General features: G+C 37.1%; 1 protein-coding gene across 1 annotated transcript; it reads right to left on the bottom strand.

The window, feature by feature from the left end:
• Positions 1 to 935: 935 nt before the first annotated feature.
• On the bottom strand, positions 936 to 8,369 carry LOC132546349 (uncharacterized). Its single transcript, XM_060210062.1, has 6 exons — positions 8,240 to 8,369; positions 5,609 to 5,669; positions 4,728 to 5,137; positions 4,343 to 4,551; positions 3,116 to 3,680; positions 936 to 1,213 (listed from the first exon to the last, which is right to left on the bottom strand). The coding sequence occupies exons 1-6, from the start codon at positions 8,367 to 8,369 to the stop codon at positions 936 to 938; spliced, it is 1,653 nt and encodes a 550-aa protein (XP_060066045.1).
• Between the last annotated feature and the right edge of the window lie 4,152 nt (positions 8,370 to 12,521).

Below are 12,521 nucleotides of genomic sequence, written 5' to 3'. Positions count from 1 at the left end.
AACACTGACATCGACACTAGGCGACTTACAGTGACATCGAGGCCGGCCGATTAACATCGACATCGGCACTAGGCGACTTACAGTGACATCGACACCGGCTGATTAACACTGATATTGACACCGGCCGACGAATCATAACCTCGATATGCAATCAACACCGGTGAATTGACATTGAGATAATTATTACTACATAAATTTAAATTAAAATAATTTGAACGTTATATTAAAACATTAAAAGGCTCGGGTTAAAAGTTAAACATTACAAACTTAAAACAACGTATGAACACATCTTAACAATTAGTTTACCCTGTTGTTAAACATCCATAGCGAGACAGCATAGCATTTAGTTCAACACATTATCTTATCTACATTCAAACATGTGAAACAAAACTCCCGTGAAGACATCTTTGTCCTATACAGCAAGTGAATCACGTGACTAGTTGTTTAGGGCTTATCAATGATAAGAGGGAATGAAGAGTGGAATCAAATACAAAAACCTGGTTCATTTAACGAAATGTCAGCTTAAATGATAACAAATGTGATACATCATTCTAGATGTTAAAATGACACTGTTCCCAGATCATTATTATAGTTATTATGGACATGCCCACACGGTCATTTAAACAGACACTGTATAACATTGTAAAGTTAGATATATTCATGTTTATCCGATTTTCCTCAGGTGGTATTCAACCATGATAAATTCTCACATCCGTAAGACAATAACAGGATTCTTGCAGTGAACATCGTAAAATCGTCTGCCGAATAAAAGGTTTCGTGATTGTTGTTTTAAAGACTTTAACTAAAACCGGAAATGGAATAACACTACACTCTCCAAGGTTGCGTTATCTGAACAACATTGCTATCGCGCAGGGTTTACAATCTATTTCTGTACTAAGTACTTCCGCCTCTATTTTTGACCATCGATGCTAGAATCACACTTCCGTAACAAACTCCCTATTTCTGTTCCACTTTAGCCGGAAGTAAATGTCTTTGGTGAGCATGTGGTAAATACATGCCGCTGACTTTGTTTGATGCAATTCCGGTTTGCTTGGAGTATTGGTCTTGAGATACACTGCCATTTCATGGTTTACTTCCGTCAACACTTGTAGAAAGTCTGTCTGAAAGTCGTATCTGTGGAGCCGACACACTACATTATACATACAATATGGTAGCCATCCTCCAATGTGGTCATCGCACCACGCAAACCGCTCTGGAAAAGTAACAAGACTTTGCATTAAAATACTTTTTAAACAGTGAAAACCTACAAAAGAATCAGATCTCTTAAACTTGATTTGTGTTTCGGAATCCACATTTCGCGACTTAAACTAAAATCTAGAACTGATGATTAAGTGGGTAGGTTAAAGGCAAGCCCGTAACTCAACTCACCAAACACATTTGAAAACAAGAAATATCTTGAACCAAAGAACTGGACATTTTGCAATGAAGATTATGACCAGGATCCAGATCCTTTCAATAAATAAAATGAAGAAATTGCTGCATTTTCCTTTTGGTCAAGGTCATCAGTTTTTAAACTTTGTCGGGCTCTATCCTCGAAAACTGCAGAACAGGCAAAATATCTGCATTCTAACCTTCTTCTTAATATGTAAAAAGACAAAGCCTTTAAAAGAGAACTTTGAATGTGAATGTGTAATTACTGAACGTGACTGGCAAAACGAACCATTCAATATATAAGTACTCGTTTCTCTTTGAGTTACCTCCCTTACACAAAAAATGATATAACAAACATTGTGAAGCGACCTGTTGCCCCTGTTTTACTTGATTACTTTGATATACGTAATGAGAATATATCTTTATCCATTTCAAACGGAATTATACTGAGTATACAACACTACCTACCTCAAATATCGGACTCATGAGAGACTTCTATAACACGTTTGTTTATGTCTGGAGATAGGACAAGTCGAATATAGCAATGACATGGAGGTTATCGAGAGAATTTAAAAAATATATTAAGGTAAACTTTAGAGATTGACTTGAAACCTCCTGGCATGTTACCTCGTCTTAAGCGAGCACTTATCAGATATGATTGTTTGTCGATACTAAGTACTATATCCAAATGTGTGTACGACTGATGGTAACATTCCATGTGTACTCGGCATTGGTGAGGGCTGTCATTAAAAACAAAAACGTTGCACATTCGTCTGTGCCTAGTACTGTGATTATGAGAAACTCCATTTCAGCTGTTAAAACGAATCAGTATATCACGTGAGAGTCTATTTTATAGGACCATTTTTTTAGATGTTTGGTATTACAACCTTTTTAAGGGAATATTTGGAATGATCGTTGGCAGGAAAACATCACATTTCTAATGCATTTTCATGGGTTTTCGTGGAGAGGCACTGGAATATATATATCAACGAAATTATTAGAAAGAGACTATTTGTGAATGAAAACAACGCTCACTAGGGACGCTAGTGTTGTAGTAAGTTTACATCGTTAAAGGGACAATTTAGTAAAGTTTTATAAATATTTGTTTATATTAAAACTCGTTCATGAGATTGTAGTTCTTTACCCCTTATGAACTATGCATGTGCTTATATTGGCCAAATACTACACTTCCCATATGTTTAAAATTAATTGTAAGGAATTCTTATGCAAATAACGGGCCTGTGCAAACAAGTCTCGGCAAAGTCAACAAAAATGGCTTCCAATCCGAAGCGGGAGCGAGTAAAATGAGTTAGAGTATCACACCAAATAGAGAATAGTAAACGGATGTGAAAAAATGCTAGAATTACTGTTGGCCAAAAATATGAGATGGAACGTATTATATGCAACTTATTTATGTAAATTATTACCCCGTGAAAGATTAACAAAACCGTGTCATCACTGTTCTTCCATCATTGCTCCCGCCAGAGGGTGCTTTCCCAAATTTAAACTGACCAACTCGGACATTGGCTACGTAGCAAATAACTTTCATGCCATAATTTTTTCCGTATATGTATTTATATTATCGTTTCTACTTGAATTAAAAAAAACGCTGATTGACCAGATTGTGCCTTTATAATGACCACAGGTACATGTATTACAGAACGATTTCGGGGAACGATGTCACACATCGTAATATGAAATTATCCAATGAAGTGTTTCTTACCTGGGGCAGAAGAAAACATAACGAGACAATGGTTGTAGCACGGGATGGAGCAGAAGTCAATTTCCCATTTCAGCTGGAGTGCCAATTTTCTTTCTAGCCTTTTCCGTTCTTCTTCCCGCTGCACTTGCTCTTGGTAGCGACGGCATGCCTCTCGATTTTTTCTTTGTTCCTGCTCGTCATCAGTTTTCTCTATATCGTCGACAAAGGGTATATGTTCCAATCCCTGCATCCTTATGATATCGTCATCCGGCCTACCTTTTGCGTCAGATTTCGTAGTGTTTTTGAAGTCGTCTTCTCCAGTGTTTCCATGTGCCTCCTGCTTTGTTATAGATTCCGCCTTTGTCCGAATTTCAAACGATGTCCCACGATGCCCCTCCTCCTGTTCGATTTCTTCTTCATGTGTACTCGTGCATTCGTCACTGTAATTCTGTCCCTGGTGATAGGAAACGTCATGCCCCTCTCCTCCTGGATACATGACGAACGGTGGAACTACATCCATGATGTCTATCTCGACTCCATCGTCCACCATATCTGTATCGGCTGTATCGTATCGCCCCCGACACGCCTATAATACAGACAGACATTTACATAGTACCGCCCCGACACGCCTATAATACAAATATTTACATCATACCGCCCCGACACGCCTATAATACAAATATTTACATCGTACCGCCCCCGACACGCCTATAATACCAGACAAACATTTACATCGAACCGTCTCCAACACGCTTATGATACGGACAAATATTAACGTTGAACCTCCCCAGCACGTCAATTTACACGGACTTACATGGGGAATACATGGCCAGTGTCTGCATTTTGTCGAGAGTGAAAAAAGGCAGAAGTGACGAGCCTTTATCTATCTCGCAATACTTTCAACTGTTTGTTACGCATATTCAATCTACTTATGTTTACCTGACGTTGACGTTACATTGTGCCCGATGACGCACGTCAAAATTATCATGCCGCACAGAAATATAGTTCCATCTTCAATGTTAGTAAATAAGAATGTTTGTTACGAAAAATGAAATATCTAAGTTAATTAGAAAATAATTTTGTCTAATTAATGTACGTACTAAATACATATACCTGTGTTCTGTCACTGCCAAATACAACAAAAATATATGTGGTATGTGTATTCCGACAATGGTAGCGCCATAATGCAGTACTTCAAGCTAGGTATTTTATTCACTTTCGCGAAAAAGAGAACGTTGATTTGTTTACCTGTATGAAGAAAAGTTTTGGCTTCCCTCTCATTGCTGCACAGTTGCTATCGTTGAACATACTGACGATCTCATCTGTAGGGATCATGCCGTCGTATGTATGAAGCACGTGCTGCCGGATATTGTGGTCTCGACCCTGTGCCTCCGCGCCATGAGTGCTGATCAGACACGCAAAACAGTCACTGTCTTCCTCCAACTTTGATTGGATCTCTAAAAAGTACTTGATTGTTTACACAGGTGTTTTTCGTTAACAAGATTATGACAAAGTTAATATTATTCTTCTTATTCAAACGTTACCGTGGGTATAAACACGTAATTATTAGCATTATAATAATCATCTCTTATTGATACAACTAGATTACAAGCACTATAAGATTGATACAGACCTATCAATGAGTCCCTCAAATCGCTGGTTGTCTTGTTCTGTAATAGTATGACGTAAAAATCAAGAACTTGAAACAATTCTGTCAGGTTTTTGATATCGTGTTTGGCACTAGGTCGGTTATCTTTGATATTTGAAAACTCTGTATTCACGATTAGCACAGCAACCCCACGCCGGAAATGGTTAAAGTCGTAAATATCATCGAGCATATTCTGTAACTTTCTCCTTTCCCAGATGTTTGGAGAATCAAAGTTAGCTATATCTGACTGTGTTTCAATTTCACTCTCATTTCCGGTACTGTCGTTGTCGAACGAGCTCGACTTTTCATCGTCATCGTTGTTTTCTCTCGGGCATTCCTCTACAAGTGTTACTTCCGGTTTTGCTATCGGTTTGGGTGTACTTCCACGTTTTATTCTATAAAGCAATTAATCAACATCAAAATAATTAACATCAAAATATAAAGATGAAGAGAATGTCAATTGGTTACATTTTAATCAGGCTATCTAGGTATCAGTGTAACAGGTAAGTTATACGTGTATGTAATCCTGAGTCTGACAGGTAAGTTATACGTGTATGTAATCTGTCTGGCAGGTAAGTTATACGTGTATGTAATCTGTCTGACAGGTAAGTTATACCTGTGTGTAATCTGTCTGACAGGTAAGCTATACGTGTATGTAATCTGTCTGACAGGTAAGTTATACGTGTATGTAATCTGTCTGACAGGTAAGTTATTATACATGTATGTAATCTGTCTGAGAGGTAAGTTATACATGTTTGTAAGCTGTCTGACAGGTAAAGTCATCATACATGCATACAATCGCGAACATGTTCTAGAAAAGCGAAGAATTAGTTTCAAATCGACATTAATAAAACAAAGTGACTCACCCTCGTACTAATGTCTTTACTCGTTTGTTTAACGTGTCTCTGAAACCGTCCGGCGAAGTATCTAAAATACACAAAACAACCAGTTACGATAACAAGACAAGGGGACCGTGGCGCACCAGTGTTTAGTCTTTGCATGTTCTTTAAAAGTTTAATTTTATCCGTCTTTTCTGTTGTTTCTTTTGTGTTTTCTTTTAATAATGTCAAATTCAAAATTTCGTCTGAAGAAAGAGTGAGGATAATCTTTAACCGCCAAATCAAAGGAGGTCGCCTTTTGGTCCTCTTGATTTTCTGATCTGCCCCAAAATTAGAAGGCACAACTAAGGAGCAAGGGAACGTACATAGAAAAATTAAGACAGATCTATCCACAGCTTCTCAAAAATAGCAATATAAACTGTGTCAAAATCAACAAAGACCGCCTGTCAGTTACTTTCTTTACTGGTTAGTCAGAAAATTAAATCGGCTTGGCACAAATAAGTACCAAGCGGAACCAACATATGAAATTTTAAAAGATCCATCTAGCACCACTCAAGAAATAACGATATAAAAATCTGTCATTGCCAAAATTCAATATGATCGCCTCTCAGTTATTTTTTTCATCAGTGACAAAATCGAGTAAGTACAACAAGGAATCAAGGGGGACATATATATTAAATTTGAGAAAAATCCATTCAGTACTTCTAAAGAAATAACGATAGGAAACATTGCTTACAGACGGACGAAGGAAGGACGACACATTATCTTTGTACACGGAACGCCTACTTCCAGGTATTCCATTTATAATTACCACATGTTTAACTGATCAACAACAATACCGTAAAGTCGTTAAATTACTTGTTCAGGTAAAGCGTGTACCTGTAGTGTTATAGAGCTACCTTGACAACTTTAGCCGAATGTCATTTACTCACCTCTTGACAATGAGGTGTTTTGTGTTTCGCTGAGTTATGTGTCGGGTACCATCCACACCTGTAACGTGTACCATATACTACTGACAACTGATTGTGTACAAGATAACACTCTGTACCTACCACTGACAACTACAATGTGTACAAGATAACACTATGTACCATCCACACCTATAACGTGTACCATATACCACTGACAACTGATTGTGTACAAGATAACACTGTGTACCATCCACACCTGTAACGTGTACCATACACCACTGACAACTGATTGTGTACAAGATAACACTCTGTGCCATCCACACCTGTAACGTGTACCATATACTACTGACAACTACAATGTGTACAAGATAACACTGTGTACCATCCACACCTGTAACGTGTACCATACACCACTGACAACTATAGTGTGTACCACTGCAAACTTTGAAGACCATAAGAGATAAATATCTCCTTTCACAAAGGATCTAGAATCATGTGATAGTCACAACATTAAGAAACGTCCGTACTGTTAGAGTTACATATCTGGTTGTACCACCAGACTCCAATGTATATATTTCATCACAGAAGGCAGATTTAATCCGGATATTTTTGTGCCCCAACGAGATCCCAAATTGACACATACAAACGTGATGTCAGTTTATCAACCTATCATATTGACTTCATTTGCTCTAACAAATGGTTAAAGATAGGGTGTTATCAGTATAGCAAAAGATGGGGTTTATCAGTATGACAAAAAATAGGTGTTATCAGTATGGCAAAGGTAGGGTTTTATCAGTATGACAAAAGATAGGGTGTTATCTGTATGACAAAAGATAGGGTGTTATAAGAAGGTTAATCAACTGACAAACAGTTAGGTAGATATTTTCTAGGACGTTTCAGAAACTTACTAGGAATATAGTCTATTTATAAGTAACTGAGTTCACGTTTCATTTTTATCGACAGAAAGTCTATACTTGTAAGTACACAATATTAGGACACATGTGTGTTGTTTAAACTTGTGATATCTATCAGATGACAGACAATGTATACGTTTTTATCGGATATAGACTGATTACAAACTCCGTGATATACACTGTACATTGAATGTCTCCGCTGGACGACTGTTTTTTTTCCATTTAAGGAATTTATTTTTAGAATAACAAATAGCGATTTTGAGATCATGTGAGTATTCGCCTGTACAGGCCACATCATATGCTTCCCACATGCGTGACATTAGCTAGCAGATTTAGACCTATTTAAACAGAATATATAATCTGGTGTTGAGAGCTCTCCACATCAACAACGTATTAGAACATCCATGAATTACAGCGACTGACGAACGTGTCGTCGTTTTGACTTAATAAAAATGTTAAAATATGAATATAGCTATTAGCACAGGTGGATCCAATAAACGTGCGAGGTAGTCCATACACACTGTACTATCTATTGATCGACTTATGAAATACATATTTGTATTGCTGAGTATTATACAAACAACTATATCGTAAGCAAACATTTGTCATGTACATCTGCAGAAAATCAGTTTTAAGATTTACACCAAATATTACTTAGAAAACAGATAGACTAACCTATGTTGTTAACTATGTAACAGTAAGTATTTGTGTACAATGTTGTAACCAGTTATTACTACACAGAAAAGTCGTCAGACAACCTGCTTTTCGTCTATGTATAATTAATGGCATGATGAAGCAGAAACACACACCCGGCGTCACGCAACTACACTCACCTGGAGTATCAGTCAGTTCATCAACCCCTACACAGGTCCCCTCCGTCACACCGACTGGCCCGGGGGACGGGACAGTGGTGTTGTGTGTATCTGACGTATCCGCCAGGAGAGAGGGTTTGTTTTCCGCCATTTTTAATTACTATTTCTTCTGAAGTAGTTACAACACTGAGCGGAAGTTGCTTTTTCTTTGGTTTGACCAGACGAGGACACAATGGTCTTATCCGCTTACATATTGACACAGACGGTATCAGTGACGTCTCCAGTACATATATACCTGTATATCCGAAACTAAATAATGTATTAATGGGCGCTAGGTACTAGGTATATAAAGCAGAATACAACTAGGAAATTCCCAACATATGACGATGAAAAGACTCGGAAATCCACCCGCACGGTGTGCCTATCGATTTTGGAGATTTTCCTATTTAGACCAGTGTGCGATGATCCGTAAAGGCTTAATCTAGCTACTAAGTAGGTTAAACACACAGTACATAGTGTGTGTAATACGTGAGGACAGAAATACATTCCTTTGTGTAATGTCAACGACTCGGACGAGACTTAGTTGATTGTAGATATAACAACAATTTACAAAGAACGGGTCAATGTATTTTTCAAAGTTCAGTTCTGATAATCACGATGTCAAACTAGCAATACATAACGTTCTGTTTTGCAAACCAACCGCGTTGCTTGAACTTCAGCCATGATCTGAAAGACATGAAAGTGTCTTTCGGAAAGGTGAGAAGTCTTCTTTATACACTTTTTTTACAAACAAATAAGACACGTTTTTTTTTAAAGAAAACGAGTGATTTCATGTGATGTTCGAATGCTTTGTACACTCGGTCGTGCAATTCGTTTCAAAGAATATCATTGTTAAAAATCACGTGCCAAACTGAAAACTGACATTTCGGAATGGTGAACAATAGATCGGGAGCCTGCAGTTTAGCAGTCGGTCGGGTCGTCCAAACAATGATCTCAGGACTAACTTTAGATGTCTTACTGTAAAAACGGTGTCCGTAGGTTGATTATTTATGACACCCCTGGTTTAAATTGGAAGAAGTTTCCGTACGATAACTTGAGTTCCTGTGGGCGAATCAGACTCAACATGGACGTGCTTGCTTCAGACTGCTGTCCAGTGAATGGTGAAGTCTAGAGCTGTTTCAGTGTCTAGCAAAAATCTTCTACTTCATCATTTCAAGGCGAATGTTTTGTTTATTATTTAGGGAAATAATTTGATATGTGTACAATACGTTTAGACGCTATCATGACAGCCTAACATCGATATCTAGAAGAAACCTTTTTACCTGGTCAGCCGTTCATGTTTTTACCTAATGGCGTTTTTATGACGTAATAATAACACGAGCCAGCAATGTAAAGGTGAAGTAGCTGTCTCGCGTTTCTTAATCGTTTACGATTGGACGTTTACAGTCTCATTTTTATTAATTAGATCTAATAAACTATTTTCATCCCGTGATTGTGAATTTCAAAATACTTGTGAATTCCGTTGAAAATTAAGAAACAGAGTTGATGAAATGCGAGCATGTAGCTCTGGATTCACTTTCAAAACAAAATACAAGTCTGTAATCACTGATCCCGATATCAAGACCACAGATATTTAGAAGTTATTGTATTTGTATGCAATGCATTTAATTACTTATTCTTGTCTGCGACTATTCTGAGGGAGGTAAATTTCTCTCTCTTGTATTTCGTTTGTCCCTTTTACAAGTTATAGAATACCATACTCAGAAACACTGTTACAGGCTCATGTTTCCGAAATCATTCCCGATGTATTCCGTTCAGAGTCTAGGACCTATCTGATTTACAAACATTGCTATCGATGTTAGACGCACAATGTACGTTCATTATCGAATAGAAGAGTGCCAGGTGTCACATGGTTTTAAATGTTAAATTTGTTACATTTTTGTCAGTGAGCTGTTAAGAAATATCATCACATTGATAAAGGTGTTATTTTTCACTAGTTAAAAATAATACTTCCGCAGACTTACACCAATGGAAAGAAAGAACACAGATCATTTTATAAAATTGACAAATCCTACAGCCCGGTACACAAAATACAAAACCAGACATATGTTTACTGGTAACACGACTTGCAATTCCAAGGTAAACTTTCATATTTGATGAAAGTCAGCAATCCATGCCAGTCAGTATCTCAAATGACCTTATCAGAAGTTCAACCCATATGGACATTTCATGAGGATTCGTGTCATCGACAGTGACAGCGACTGCCACGCTCGTCGCCTTATCTTCGGTCGCGTAGGAAGTTGTTACAAACCATTATTATCAAACTCTCTCCGAACGTTTTACAGCAAATTTTGTCTGTAAGTGAAATGAAAAAGTTTTTTTTTGATGTCAATAAAATTTACATGAAAAATTCTAATTGTTAATACATTATTTGTGATTTTTTAAAATGGACTTAATTTTGTCGAGTACCGAGGAAATATGAGAAGTGAGTGGTGTCGATGCAAAATATAAGTCAGCTTTGTCCTTTTATGTCTGTCCTAAACATAATAATAATTTGACTATTTTGCTTGTGAAAATGTAATAAATAAATATTTAATGGTGTCTTCAGCAATGACAAATATATATCACTCGTGTATCTAATATTTTTGTATCTTCCATTCCTGCAACATACTAAGATATTAAGCTCACTTATAAAATAAATTTGTTATTACTGTAGATAATATTAAATATCCTCTATTTAACGGAAACAGTATCCAACTAAGCCCATTAAAGTGTCTTATGTAAAACATTGAATAAAAATGAACTTCAACCATTATCTAAACAGTAAGAACCCAAATTAAAAATAATTGAATCAAAATGTCACAGGTTTCAGGCAATCTTTTATCACTGTCAAATAACTACTGTAGTATTACTGTCACATAACTACTGTAGTATAATTGTCACATAACTACTGTAGTATAATTGTCACATAACTACTGTAGTATAACTGTCACATAACTACTGTAGTATCACTGTCACATAACTAATGTAGTATTACTGTCACATAACTACAGTAGTATTACTGTCACATAACTAATGTAGTATTACTGTCACATAACTACAGTAGTATTACTGTCACATAACTAATGTAGTATTACTGTCACATAACTACAGTAGTATTACTGTCACATGACTACTGTAGTATTACTGTCACATAACTACTGTAGTATTACTGTCACATAACTACTGTGGTATTTCTGTCACATAACTACTGTGGTATAACTGTCACATAACTACTGTAGTTTTATCGACATATCTACGGTAGTAGTACACATTATTCCTGTTAGCCAACAACATGACTGATGCATGTTTGATCAGAAATTGTCATGTGATTGGCGGCATGGGACTGTCAGGTGATAAACAGGTAAGTGGCTCGCCCACGATTTATCCATTGCGAAGAAGACGTGACTAAACTTCAGGTATGTTTGTCAAAAAGATCAAATATATCGAACAGGGCATGCTGTTGCGCAAAAGATACTTTGCTATTTTCTGAGTGTTAGGAAGTTCTTTAGTCCCAGCTAATCATATTTCATTGTGTTGTATGACTTCATCACAGTCAAGCACCACATTAACTATACCCTAAATAAACCTATGGCTAGTTGTCACAGAGAAGCGACTTTCAATGAGAAAGAGATCACACAAAGTTCAAAGCCAGCCCAACCTGATTCTCCCGGAGATAATACAGTCTCCTGGTGTCCTTTTGCTTCATATATACTGGAAATGATGAACAGCATCGACAAATGTGATGTGACAACATGTTGTTATGTCTGCGCGTCATCATAGTTTCCAGATGTTGAAAAAAGTTGTTCATACATTGTGATACCGCGGGTTATTAAAGTTGTTCAGACAGTATGATACCGCGGGTTATCAAAGTTGTTCAGACAGTGTCATACCGCGAGTTATTAAAAGTTGTTCAGACAGTGTGATACCACGGGTTATTAAAGTTGTTCAGACAGTGTCATACCGCGGGTTATTAAAGTTGTTCAGACAGTGTCATACCGCGAGTTATTAAAAGTTGTTCAGACAGTATGATACCACGGGTTATTAAAGTTGTTCAGACAGTGTCATACCGCGGGTTATTAAAGTTGTTCAGACAGTGTCATACCGCGGGTTATTAAAGTTGTTCAGACAGTGTCATACCGCGGGTTATTAAAGTTGTTCAGACAGTGTCATACCGCGGGTTATTAAAGTTGTTCAGACAGTGTGATACCATGGGTTATTAAAAGTTGTTCAGACAGTGTGATACCATGGGTTATTAAAAGTT

This window comes from Ylistrum balloti, unplaced genomic scaffold, assembly GCF_031769215.1.
Source record: "Ylistrum balloti isolate Yb309-2 unplaced genomic scaffold, AGI_CSIRO_Ybal_v1 Utg369886, whole genome shotgun sequence".
In the NCBI taxonomy this organism is placed as follows: Eukaryota; Metazoa; Mollusca; class Bivalvia; order Pectinida; family Pectinidae; genus Ylistrum; species Ylistrum balloti.
This window is presented reverse-complemented; position numbering and strand designations above follow the sequence as displayed.